The sequence below is a fragment of the Callorhinus ursinus genome, unplaced genomic scaffold, assembly GCF_003265705.2.
Source record: "Callorhinus ursinus isolate GAN/ISIS: 27379988/994484 unplaced genomic scaffold, GSC_fseal_2.0 scaffold46, whole genome shotgun sequence".
Taxonomy (NCBI): domain Eukaryota; kingdom Metazoa; phylum Chordata; class Mammalia; order Carnivora; family Otariidae; genus Callorhinus; species Callorhinus ursinus.
This window is the reverse complement of record NW_027397108.1, coordinates 2,208,578-2,222,768: the sequence shown is the minus strand read 5'-3', so window position 1 is coordinate 2,222,768 and position 14,191 is coordinate 2,208,578. Positions and strand designations below refer to the sequence as shown.

The 14,191-nt window shown below is 45.1% G+C and overlaps 1 protein-coding gene across 1 annotated transcript in view; it reads right to left on the bottom strand.

Moving 5' to 3' along the window:
- VAT1L (vesicle amine transport 1 like) overlaps positions 1-14,191 on the bottom strand; it is a 142,269-nt gene that overhangs the window by 76,330 nt on the left and 51,748 nt on the right. The window contains exon 4 of the mRNA XM_025860321.2: positions 6,887-7,029. Coding sequence (XP_025716106.1) covers positions 6,887-7,029 — 143 coding nt within the window. The remainder of the gene's footprint in view (positions 1-6,886; positions 7,030-14,191) is intronic.

Here is a 14,191-nt window from a genome sequence, read left to right as displayed (position 1 = left end):
ATTTTAACTCCACTTTTTTTGAGGAAGAAATGGAGGTTCTCAGATGCAGCGCCTTGCCCAAGCTTATGTAACTGGTACACCTAGAATTCAAACCTTGGTCCAGCTGAACTCCAGAGCAATGGCCTTGCCACCATTCGGAATGTAAGATCTAATAAGTGTTCCAATCAGTCTAACTATAGAAGCATTGTTTGAGCAAGCAGCTCTGGGAAGCAGTGAATTTAATTTATTCTTTGAAAAATTCTGTTTTAAATGCTGTCTTTAAAAATAAATATAGATATATCCAGAGTTAGACCATGTTACTCCAAACAGATAGGCCAGGAGGTTTCTATTTTGAAGCTGCTTTTTTCTGTCCTAGATTATAGGAGAGGCCCAAGGTCAGGGTCCTACACATTTGTCCTAAATTTCCAGCCACTGGACAACCACTCACTGAGTGCTTACTTCATGCTGGACAGTGTGTGTGCTGAGCTGGGGGTACGCAGATGAGGGCTCAGTTTCCTCCCTGCCATCCAGGAGCTCGTGGATACTAGGGAAGACAGACTAAATGGACAGCCCAGGCAGTCACCACAGGTCCAATGGAGCCACTTGGGGCAGTGGAATAGGATCCTTCTGTTAGGGATGAGCAAGAATTGGTTGGGTGATGAAGGAAAGGCATTTTGCAGAAAACACTGTGACAGGTTGACCCAGGGCAATCAGCACTAAATAGGCCCAAGGAAGAGGCTTTGGGGCACCAACCATGGTAATGAGAGACTCTGTCTGGACACTATCTCCTTCCAGAAGGACCCAAGCATGTCTGCCACAACTGACAACTAACATGGAGCGTTGGGCAGGCATGGGAATATGAATTTCACCTCAGTATTGAGCATTTAGTTTGCCACCTACTTGCTGTGTGACCTCAGGTGGGTTACTTAGCCTCTTAGTGTCTCAGTGTCCCCACCTGTGGAAGGGAATGATGGTGATAACTCCCATCCCAAGCTTCTCTGTGAAGCTTGGATGAGTTGATGCACATGGAACATAGGGCCTGGCGCATGGTAACTTCTGGGTCCATGGTAGCTTTTCTTATTATTTTTTCAGAGTAGGCCAACTTAAAGAGAATTCTTTTAGTTTGGGAAAAGAGTATAAAGGACAGATTGTAAAACCTCAACAACCCAACCATTAACCCCAGCAACCTTCAGGGTGGGTGGAACCAGGCAGCGCAAAAACCATTAGAGCAGAGGCTTGATACCCTTGATGCTCCTAGGAGAGCAGGTCCCACTTTCAAGAGCACTTACTATGTGCCAGGCACAGAGCTAAGCACTTCCTAAGTCCCATCTCCTTGAGGACGTCTCATACCAACCCTATAACTCAAGGGCCATCATTATCCCCACTTAATGGATAAGGAAGCTGAGGCTCCATGGGGTCAGGCAACATACCCTAGGGCCCACTACAGGGAATGAGGAACCTTGATCCATCACATCCAGAAACCAAGTGAGGGCCCCAGAAGCAGGGCAAGGTTTCATACAGTGAGCTGTGGCCAGCCCTGATGACCACCACTACCACCACTAGGCATGCAGGCTCCCAGCAGGGGCTGAGCAAAGCTGGGAGCTGCTCCCTGGGCTTCTTGCTAGAGGGAGATGCTGCAGATCTCCTGTGTTCTTCTCTCCCCACACCTCTCTTGGCGTTGAGATAGCTGAGTCAGGTAAGGCAGGGTTTGCACATGCACTGGGGTCACATCGGCCGCAAACTCCTGCTCCTTGCTGTCACTGTGACCTTTTGAAGATCAGTGGTGGGGTGGGTGGGGGTGGAGGGTGACAACAAGGTGGATGCCGAGCAGAGGGTGACGTCATTCCCCGTGCCTCAAGGGTGACGTCATTCCCCGTGCCTCAAGGGTGACGTCATTCCCCGTGCCTCAAGGGTGAGGATGCTTTGGTTGTTTCTGTCAAATCTTTAAGCAGTTGGGGCGCCTGGGTGGCTCAGTCGTTAAGCGTCTGCCTTCAGCTCAGGCCAGGGTCCTGGGATCGAGCCCCACATCGGGCTCCCTGCTCAGCAGGAAGCCTGTTTCCCCCTCTCCCACTCCCCCTGCTTGTGTTCCTTCTCTCGCTGTGTCTCTCTTTGTCAAATAAATAAATAAAATCTTAAAAAAAAAAAATCTTTAAGCAGTTGTTGCTCCTTTTAAGGCTAGATATGTTCCTTCAGGTGAGTTGCAAAATTGAAAAGGTTCTCCATCCCCCATTCAATCATTACAAGCTCAACCAGTGGATCAGACAGAATGGGACTCAGTCGGGTCTATTTCCAATGCTCCAGGCCCCACAAGTAGGCTTGGAACAGGGCTTCCCTTACTCAACCTCACACTGAAAAGCACCTTAGCAGCTCCTTCTAATGAAACAACCATGGAAATCACAAGCAGAGCTAGGCAACCGCTCAGAAGCTCAGGGGCCATCCTCATTTCTTAGCACTTCCCCGCCCCCCAGTCTCGGGCGGTGCCAGTCTCACCTGCGTGTGTGTAAGCAGACAGAGTAAGGGCTTTCTCCTGCTGTCATAAATCTCTGCAGATTCAAAAGGCAAACACAAAGAGCCCCAGCTCAGAGATTCGCTGGCCAAATTCAGCAGCAAGATATTTTGGAATTGCTGATCCGAGGTTTTCATGCCTGTCCTTCCTGGGTCCCCACCCCCTTGCCCCTTTATTGTGAATGCACCTCTTTGTTTCACACCCACACAGATCAGTGAAGAATTTCTCCTGAGCAGTGGTAGGTCCAACAGGGCCATTACTGGGAGAGAAGCCCTTGACTTTGCCAAGAAATGTATCCCCCTTTATTGTAACTTTCATCTCCAAGTGGATCCTTGGTTCTCTGCTCAGTGCTTCTCTTTCTGAATTCCTCTTTCTCTGAGAACTCCCCTGTGCCATAGCTTTTACCATTCACCCCCGAGCTCGTGACAGAGGGATGAGGCCCTTTCAGGGTGCCTAGCACAGTGCCTGGTGCACAGCAGGCTTCTCCCAGAGGGTCTAGCACGGTGTCCGGTACACAGAAGGCTGAGCGCAGTCCCTGCCACATAGTAGGCTTCTCCCAGAGGGCTGAGCACGGTACCCAGTGCACAAGAGGCCTTTTCACAGGGTGCTGAGCACGGTGCCTGGCACATAGTAGGCTTCCTAGTAAAAGTGTACAATTACTTAGCAATACCACCTCTAGGAATCCTTTCTTTTTTTTTTTTTTAAGATTTTATTTATTTATTTGACAGACAGAGCACAAGCAGGGGGAGCAGGAGAGGGAGAAGCAGGCTCCCGTTGAGCAGGGAGCCCGATGCGGGGCTCAATCCCAGGACCCCGGGATCATGTCCTGAGCCGAAGGCAGATGCTTAACGACTGAGCCACCCAGGCGCCCCTAGGAATTCATTCTTGATCACACTCTGTGCTCTCTCTAGGTGATTAGAATCTCCTTGATTTCTATCATCTCCGTTTCTTTATCTGTAAAATGAGGAACTTTCCCCTGGCAGGATTATCTGAGGGGCACCACCGTGGTCCAATCATTCGGGTCAGCAGAGGGAGAGGAGACCAGCAGAGCCTGGGGCTATGATCCGCCTTGTCTGCACCCGCTCGCCTAGCTGGGATTCGCTCCCCACCTCTGGCTACCTACTGAAATGCTTCCCTTCCATCAACCTCCCTGCTGGGGACTGCCCACTTTGGTGCTCTCTGTCTGTCTGTCTGTCTCTCTGTCTCTCTGTCTCTCTCTCTCTCTCTCTCTCCTCTTTACTTTTGAAGTCCTTACAGTGAGGTGCACATGCTCAAAGCTTCTAATTCTTCTACTTGATTTCAAGCATAGTCAGACAGAGAAGGAGCAAGGGACGTAAAGGTGAGATCTCTATTACAACTATTTCCCCCCATTCCCTTTACAATGCCTGGCTGAAGGCTGAAAATGTGTTCAAAAGAAGCTTACCAATTGACTGGCTTACAAAAGAATCTGCATCTCAAGAAATTTTATGTTACTGTTTTTCCCCTCATGTATCACCACAGAACACTGTAACAAACAAGATCCGTGGTCAGAAACCAAAGAGAAATCACTCTACATTGCACTCCTATTGCATATTAGTGGTTGGATTTTTTTCCCCCACTTTCTTTTCATTTTTTGTCTTCATGCACCAAGAATTTATACAAAGCTGTGATCACAGTGTAGCTAGAATTTGGCATTCTGCTTTTTTTCCACTCAATATGCCACTGTGGATATTTTTTCATTTTGTGACAGAATCTTCATAATTATCTTTTTTTTTTTTATGGGCTGCATAATACTCAAGAGTGTGGGTGTAGCATAATGCACTGAACTGTTTCCCTGCTGTTGGTAATGGAGGCTGGTTCTGAAATCTCACTAATTACAGACAATGCTACAATTCACCCTGTGGGAATATGTTGAGCACCTACCCCGAGGCAGAAGCAGTGCTTGGCTCTGCAACAGGCACTGAGTACCTGTTGCTTGTATCTTCTTCTGGATTCTTTGCTGAGGGTAGGGTTGGTGGGACAGGTAGGTTTTGTCCCTCTTCCCCAACTAGACTCAACCCATCTGTGGCTTCCTAGTCATTTTCGATGGAATCCTAGGATCTCTGCTTAAACACATAAGGAATCGGTGGAAGTCATATTTGAAAGAAGCTGGTGTTGAGGCAGGTCTCAGATGCAGTCTCTTTCTGCTCTTCTTTCTTTTAAAGATTTATTTATTTGACAGAGAGCACGTGCGCACAAGCAGGGGAAGCAGCAGAATGAGAGGGAGAAGCAGACTTCCCGCCGAGCTGGGAGCCTCATGCAGGGCTGGATCTCAGGACCCTGGGATCATGACCTGAGCTGAAGGCAGACGCTCAACTGACTGAGCCACCCAGACACCCCTCTTTCTGCTCTTCTGACATCAGCATGAATCACTGACTCGGGGCTAGAAAGGCAGCAGGTTGTGGACAGTGAAGTGATGCGGGGGGGCGGGGAGGGGATGGAAAATTCTCCAGGGAAAATGGAGAAGGCAGGAGCTCTCTGGTTATGTACTGCCACTTACTTACTTACTTACTTATTTAAGATGTTATCAATTTATTTGAGAGAGAGAAAACACAAGCAGGAGAGGGACAGAGGGAGAGGGAGAGGAGCCTGACGTGGGGCTCGATCCCAGGACCCTGGAATCATGACCTGAGCCACCCAGGGGCCGCTCACTGTCACTCTTTTAGAAGAGTAGCCACCACCTGACCGTCTTTCCCCATTGCTTCCCACATCCTACTACCTCCAGCTACTCTGGTCCTCTTTCATACTCTCGAATTTACCAAGTCATTCCCGAGCCTGGACCTTAACACATGCTATTCTGCCTGGTCAGAAATGCTGTTCCTATAGCCATTTTCTCATCCTTTAGTGTTCAACCTGAATCTCACTCTTTGATGGACTCTATGTCTGATCTCCCTGCCTGCATATGTTCACCAGCATCTTGTATTTCTCCACCAGAGCACATATCAAGAGTATAAATCAATCTATTTTTTAAAATACTATTTTTTGTCCCTCTTCCCCAACTAGACTCAAAGCTCCACGAAGGCAGTGACTCTCAAGGTGGTTTTTTTGGCCAGATCTTCTGCCCTAGCACAGCACCTGGCCCATCACAGACACCTGGTATTAAGGTGGTCAGGGTATGAATGAGGAACGAATGCTTGCAAAATTATCATTTAAGGGATTAAAGGCAAAGCCTGCTGGAGGGACAATGGCAGTTCATTTTCCAGACCACACAGTTCAAGAGATTCAAGTTATAAGAAGGAAGAGCTACATGAGGGTTAGGAAAGTAGGCAAACGTCCATCCAGGAAGTCTTTAAAATATGCCTGCAGTGTCTAGATATCTGAGAAACAGGTGCTGAACCTCTAATATCTAGTTTGGAAGCTCTTTTTTCACACCCCACTGAAAATACCGGGACAACCTTAAATTCTGTGCAAATCTCTACCTTTAAAATTGGAAAACAAATCGGAAAATCCAGACCATCAGAAGACTCTCCTTTCCAAAAGACTCCCCAAATTTCACCTAATCTGGTCTAAATCTATACCCTTCGACAACCAGATCTCCCATCCTCTAAGTCCTTCAATTTGGAGAAAGTTGTTTCTTGATTATGATGCTACACAGACAACTGAATTTCTCTGTGTCGTACAATTTAGGGCCAGGAAATGAAGAGACTGAAACCACAGCTCTGAGACTTCTCTGAATCCCCTAAGGAGCTGGGAATGGAGCGAGCCCGAGCATCAGCCTCCCCCCTATTCTGAGCGGCAGCAGGGGTGTGACACACAAATCATCTCAAGGTAGCTGGGTTTCCCACCTGATTTCCTGTGTTGACACGCACAGGGCCATGTCAATAGCTTCAGGACCCCAGGTGGAGCATGGGTCAGGTTATAAACCCACGTTCCCCACCGTGGGTCCACACCCACCAGCAACCTGATCTCTCTGCCTTGCAGCCCCCCACCTCCCAGTCCTCCTCTACACACCACCAGTGACTCTTCAAAACTCAGATCTGATCATGTCACCACTTCGTTCCTCCGGCGGCTCTCAGTCACACCCAGGTTGGAGTCCACATTTCCTTGGTCTGTCATGTGAATGAATGAGAAATAAACTTCTCGATGTAAAGGTCATGTCACAACCACTATCATAATGTAGCTTGGCAAGTTACTCAACTGCACTGTTCCTCAGTTTTACCCTCTTCAAATTGGGGGGGGGCTGTCATAATAGGGTTGCTGGGAATTAAGTGAGCTCATCCACATCAAGTATTCAGCACAGAGCTAGTAATACTCGGCCCCCGATATACGTTTACTATGATTACTATGACTATGATGATCATCAGCCCTCCTCTAAATGAGTGCTACTGTTCTTTAAGAGAAGAGCAAGGACCAACCTGGCACTCTTTAGAGCAAACACCTTACCTTTTCACTTCCTGCACATAGTCTGCATTTCTGTCAAAGAGGTGGGTCATGGATTCTTTGATTGCTTCATGCTTGAAAGTAGAAGCTGTTCCAAAGACAGTCACATTGGGGATAGTGGAACACAGCTGAGCCACAGCTTGGCCCTGGAAGTGAAATACAATAGACAAGTCACACAGGAGAGTTACCATCCAACAGCCAGTCTTGCTGGATTAGAGTGGGGTTTCTCAACCTTGCCACTACTGACCTTTCTTAGGCTGGATCCGTCTTTCTGTAGGGGGCTGAAGTGGGCATTGTAAGATGTTTAGCAGCAACTTGCACCTCTGACCTGCTAGGTGCAAGTAGCACCCCTCGGTTTTGAAAACCCAAAATGTCTCCAGACATTTCAGAATGTCCCCTGGGGGACAAAGTCTCCCTTGGTTGATAACTACTGAAACACTCTCATACCAAGACTTAACAACTATTATTTTACCATACTGAACCTCAGGTTCCTCATCTATAAATTAGCAATAATGGCACCTACTCCATAGGGATCTTGGGAGATGTCTTAGCTTGGATTCCCCCAGAAGCTGAGGCAAGGGTTTGAGAGTAAATACTTTATCTGGAATATGACCAAAGGAAATACGAGGGTATCGAGACAGAAAGAGAAGGCAGCCAATAAAGGGTGTGCTATCAAGTCAACACCCACCATGGATAAATGGAACTCAGTCCTTCTGGGGAATTCCCTGAGCAGGTGTAGAATATACCTCAGAGTTATCCCCAAACACATGGTGAGGAGGCTGGAGTATTTATTTCCTAAATTTCCATCTGCTATCAGTCGAGAGTTGCTTCTTCAACAGTAACTCCTAGGTACATCTGGCTTGTTTTCATGGGCCAAGCACACTCCCACAGCCAGACTCGAAGCCCTAAGTATGCAACCTTCAGCAACATTGAATGCAGAGAAGATATGGTGACAGCATCCACTCTGGGGCGTGTTAAATGAGGCAATGTGTAACACGGGCCAAGCACCTGGCCCAAAACACGATACTTAATAGAAATTACTCAATAATTCTTAATCCTCTGTTCCCTTTTGTGGCTGAGATGTCCAGGCATATAAAGAAAAGGCGAATGCATGAGGTTTAAATATTGAATGGTCTAAGAGAAATCACAAACCCAGTTAGGAATGGGTGTTTTTTCCACATCCTTTCTCAGTATGGTCAGAAATGTAAGTCCTTGGACAAAATACTGTGATCATATGAATTCAGAAACATTCCAGTAAAATCCAGTTTGCTGCTAATGAAGGTGCATTCTAAAACCAAGTACTCTTTCCAGGCTTCTTTCTGCCATCTTAAGGAGGCAGAGATTATTCGACCAAAGTGAACTGTGATATTAACTTCTGCCTATCACTTCATTACATGTGTTCATGTTGGTGGACTAAATCAGGTTGGCAAGTCTATTTTTGGAAATGTTATTCTTCCTAACACTGGCAATGAAAGGCAACATTGACAGAATCCTAGAATGTCAGGGTTAGAAGATCATCCAATTACTCCCTCCCTATCATTGTTCCACAGATGAGGGAAAGGTGACTCAGAAAGGTTAAGTAGACCCAGTTCTTCAAAGGCACATCGAGATTCAAAGCAAGGACTCCTAACTTCTGGTTCTTGCCATTTTCCGTAATGCCATGTCATCTACTTATTTTGACATTTTAAGCTAAGCAGACTTTGAAGCTGCTGCCTAAAATAGACACGTTACTGACTTGGGGGTCAACATTTCGGAACATGGGCATGAACCTAAGACTCCTGTCAGACTATCATTCTTTCTTCTAAGAATACCTTTGATGTTTGGTTAATTTTTTTTATCACTTGATTTTAGAGAACAAAGAGAGGACTATCCTTCTTGATGAGTGGAAATATCAGCAACCAATGCAGCAATCCTCTAAAATCCAAAAGGGCTTGAGCTAACCTCGTTTGTGCTGGGACGGGAGATGAGATCTAGTTCCAGTATTTGTGTGGTCCCTCCTGCCCGCTGTCCGTAGGCCACCAAGACATTTATCCACTCAACTACTTTTTCCAAATTCCTACTATGTAATGGTCACACGGTTCGATGGATGGATGCAGGAGTGTCAGAAATGAGTGACACACCTTACTCTCTATTCTCTGGTCCCAAGTCCCCCACCGAGACTTAGATTTGTGTATTGAATGACAACCTTGGTGCCGGTCTCCACCTGGCTATCCAAAAACAACACATCAAAGTCAACTCATCCAAAACATAACTTTTGGCTATCTCCAAATGAGTTACTCCTTATATTGCTTTGCTGGGGCCGTAGTAACAAAAATACCACAGACCGGGGGGCTTACGCGACAGAAATTTGTTTCACCATTCTGGAGGCTCTAAGTCCAAAATCAAGGTGTTAGCAGGGTTGGTTCCTTCCAATGGCTGTGAGGGAAGGGTCTGGTCCAGGCCTCTGTCCTTGGTTTGTAAATGGCTGTCTTCTCCCTAGGCCTCTTCACATGGTCCTCTCTTTACCCACCACTGATTGACATTCGACATGATCCCAGTGCTGTGCAACCCTCATTCCATGGTGTCCAACCTGTGTCCAAATTTCCCCTTCTTATAAGGATACCAGTCATGTTGGATTAGGACCTACCCTCATTTAAACTTGATTATCTCTTTAAAGACACTACGGCCAGATGAGGGCACCTTTTGAGGTACTGGGGGTTAGGACTTCAACAAACAAGATTCAACCCATAACATTCCTCTTACTGCATTTCCTGCCCTGGTGGATGAAACTGTACCATTTACCTATCGCTTGGCTAAAGTCAGGAATCTGGGGGTCACCTGACTCTTCTTCCTCCTTCAGCTCCATATCCAGTTAGTGTATTGTTTCTATGCACATCTCTGTGACTATCACCTCTCAGTCTGGGTTGTTGAACTTCCTCGCCTGGATGACGACAACACACTTCTGGCTGCCTGGCTGTTTCCAGGTGTACTTCACACCGTGGACAGATTGATTTTTCTCAAACACAACACTGAGTATCTCACTATTTGTCTCAAAGCTCCGTAGTGCCTACCATGGCTTTCAGAATGAAAAGCAGACCCCTTTTTTTTAATTTAAAAATTTTTAAGATTTTTATTTATTTATTTGAAAAAGAGTGAGAGACAGCACGAATGGGGGGAGAGGCAGTGGGAGAAGCAGACTCCCCGCTGAGCTGGGAGGCCGATGCGGGACTCCATTCCAGGACCGTGGGACAACGACCCGAGCCAACGGCAGATGCTTAACCTACTGAGCCACCCAGACACCCCTGAAAAGCACACCCTTAAGTTTATCCAACAGGCTGGCTCTCTGAGATCTGAGCCAGTTTACCTGAGAACATGCTGTCCCTCTACTTTTCTAGTATCTGCTCCCTAACAGAACATGGCACTTGATCCACCACTGATTGACATTCGACATGATCCCAGTGCTGTGCAAGCCCCATTCCATGGTGTTCTCAGAATGAACCTTGAACCTGACTCTGCTGAGGAGGAGACTGAGTTTTACGGAGGTTAGACACCTGGTCCAAGGCCACTAGGGTAAGATGGCAGGCCTGGATCTGCTGTACTCACCGGCTGAGCAAGCTTGAGTAACATATCAGTTCTTCTGTTCGTTCATCTTAATATGCAGAATGTAAGCCTATCTATACTCTAAGGTTTTTGTGGGACTATTTGACATAATGCATCCAAGGGCTTAGATCATTTACAACAGTGAATGCTCAGTATTTGTTGTTACTACTCCCATGAATACTATTATTATTTTTCTCGCTATTATGTCAGCAGTATCTGACAGTATGTCAGCAAATCTGTCCTGCTCTCCTGAAGGTATCACCCTATTTTAACATGGACACTAGTTCCTCACATGCTGTCCCCTGCCTATCATGCCTGTCCTTCCGCTTCTGCCTTCTGATCACAGCCATTCCCCCTTAGGCAACTCTTCTTCCAGAAATCCTTCCCCGGCAGGGTCGCTTGCCTCTTTTTGCTCCACCATAGACCTGTAATTCCTTCCTCCAGGACAGCAGCCACCAGGACCTTTCTGGGTCTGCTGAGCGACCCGTCTGTGGGTCCCATGAGGCCAGAGACCATGCCATAGCGGGCTCTGTACCCCAGTGCCCAGGGCAGAGCCTGGCATATAACAGGTGTTTGGTAACACTTGTCAAATGGATGCATGAGAAAGTACAGGAATGTGATGAAACGGGGGGGGGGGCTCTCATCATTTTGCAGATTGCCATGTCCTTTAGCATTACAGAGTAGGTGTAAAGCACAGATTCAATTAACGTATCTAGCATCTGACCTGAGCAGAACTTTACCATTCCCATTTTCAAGGAAAAGATACCTCTGGTAGCAAAATGAGATGATATAAGTAACTGGGTTACTTATGTATTTATATAATTATATAACAATACATGAGTATTTTTATATAATATAAAATACAGAAATATAAAAATATATAATATATATAATTAGAATATAAAATTAGTATTATATGTATAGATGTATAATCAGTATTATATAAGCATACATATATAAGTAGCAATATCTGATATTATAATATTCTACTTGTAATATATAATTAATATAACAATATTACATAGTCATATATAATATATAATTAGCATAACATGCAAGTATTATTTATAATATTATGTCATAACTTGTATTAGCATATAAATAGTACGGGCTGGAAAAGCAAATTCAGTGGACATCTGTTTGTAGCACCCCCCACTTTGAGCTCTCTATTAACTCACTAAGGCAATGGGAGGCCCTTGCAAGATCCTCAGTGATCTAAAGTAAATAATACTCAGCATTCTGAAGTGAAGCAGAATGTGTGCTTTCCCTCACACTTAACAGAAAATCCGTACTCTCCCTTCTCCAACTCCCAAGGTGAGTGCCAGATCAGCATCTAATTTATCCCTGTTTCTCCCACGTGCCTAGAAAATAGCATGGGCTCAATAAACATTTGTGGAAGACGGAAGGAATTTTCAATAACAAGGATTTTACAATTTACCTACAGACCCAGGACATAAAATGAACAAGACAATCTATTCTCCCAGCAACAGCAACAAATGGAGCTTTGCACGTACTTGTTTTTAATTGATTTTCCTGTCCCTCTTTAGAATGTAAGAACCCTGCAGCGAGCCACTGCCTCTCTTCCCTATGGCTTCCCTATGGCCAGCAAGGCAGCAAGTACAGCTGACAGTCCCTTTGCCTCTCCATATGCCAGGTACTGTGCTTAAGTGCTTCGTTAAATCCTCAAACCATGTTTAGAGTAAATGCTTTTATTTCCCTTTTATACCTGAACGTGGAGATTCAGATGGGGAAAGGAACTTGTCCAAGGTAATATGGCTTGTAAGTGATACGGCCGGGGGATCAAACTCAGGTCTCCCTGATTCCAAAGCCACTCTGCTATTATTAGTCTTCTTATCCATCCAGCTAAGCACTCCGAGTTGCTGACATGGAACTGAAGTCTTAGAGAAAACCATGGGTCCTTGGCATCAATTGGGAAGGCTTCTCTGAGCCACTCTTGGAATAGCTCTGTCTCAGGTTCATGTGGGTCAACAGAGCTCAGCCAGCTCAATCCTAATTCCAGGGCCATCAGGGTCCCCTCAAGTAGAGCACAACAATGAGAAATCCAGGGACAGAAGTTACAAGGGAGCTGTTTGGGGTCACTGAAATCTGACTCTTATCAACAGACTGGTAGTTCAAAGCAAGATCCTACTCCAGAAAAGCCAGGCACAGCAGACAGATGATTCGAGGAGCAAATGCGTCTACATAAAAGGCTTAGTATACTGCTTTGTACATACTAAGTACTCAATAAATGGCAGTTTTTTGCCATCATTGCTCTGGGATTAGAACTGAGCTTGGTAGAAATTCTGGTTGCCCCTTCAGTGGGAATTTAGGATAGATGATCCTGTCAGTTTACTGAGATTTAGAAATCAGCATCAGAGACTCAACTAAGTAAGACACAAAGAATGGATGGCTTTCTCTATAACACAAATCACATCTTCCTCCTCAGACTTATTTCTCATCATATACCCAAAGTCTAGCTTTGGCTGTTTGGAAAAATGCTTAGTCTTTCCTACGTGTCATCCGTTTCTCACCACAGGACCTTTGCACAGGACTTTTCCCTGTCTTTTCTCCTGGCTGGTGTCTAGTCATCCTTTGAATCTTGTTCCTCTGTTACTTCACTGAGTCATTCATTCCATCATTGGGACTATTTAATAAGTGCCTCTAACAGATTAGACATTGTGAGCAAGTTATATATGGTGCCTGTCATCTTGGAGCTTGCATTCTTGTAAAGACAACCATATTAATAAAATAAGTATAGAATTAAAAGTACAATTATACACCTAAACCAGGAGGCTGAGAACACCAATTTCAAACACTGAACCACTGGGATAAGACCACATTTGTACACGACATTTTCCCAAATGTACAGAAAACAAGAGGCATGTACTAATATGGACATATGGGGGAAAGTATAGATAAAATGGAAACTAGACTTGGTCTCTATGTCCTCTTCAGTCCTAAGATTTCTAGCACACACTGACCAGTTCTTTAGGTGCTAAAAAAAATCTTTTTGAAGAAGTCTCTCAAAGAGAATGCAAGTTTGCTCATTACCCTGAGTCTGATGAAAAATGGAACTTTCTATTGCTAACTTGACCATTTCTGAAATCATTTTAAAAACAGGATTATGTTTATCTCTTCCAGAAGTTGTTTTCACTTTTAAAAAGCTCATGTATGCAGAGTCAAAGAATGGAAAAGAATTAGCCAAGTGAGCTTGTGAAAGTACCAACAAGATTCCTACAGTAAATGGTGAGGAAAGATTGTTTTCTTCCAAAGAAGTCAGTTTCTCTTTTCATCTCCATCATTGCATAGAGGCACTTAGACTAAGAAAGCTCACTGAACGTTATCACAAAATCTCCTACATTGGATACCTGAGCCAGGCTTATGCTTTTCTTATGACAACATAGATTCCCACATTGGGATTTAGACACAGGTTTAGGAACATTTATTTTAGATCAGTGCTGTCATTCACTGTTCAACAATTCAGTTGACTCAATTGTTCTAAGGGGAAGAAATTCGGATCCCACTGTGGGGGCTGATCCATGTGACTCGCCATCAAAGGCAGCAAAGAATATGCTATATTCTCACTGAGTACACTCTAAGACTCAGTCAAGTTTCTTTTTCTTTTTCTTGTTGGCACTGCAAACCTGTTGTTCTGCCCACGACACTCGCTTTAACATGAATGTGCAGAGAATTCCAACAGCAAGAAGCCTCAGCGGCACCTGGCTGAAG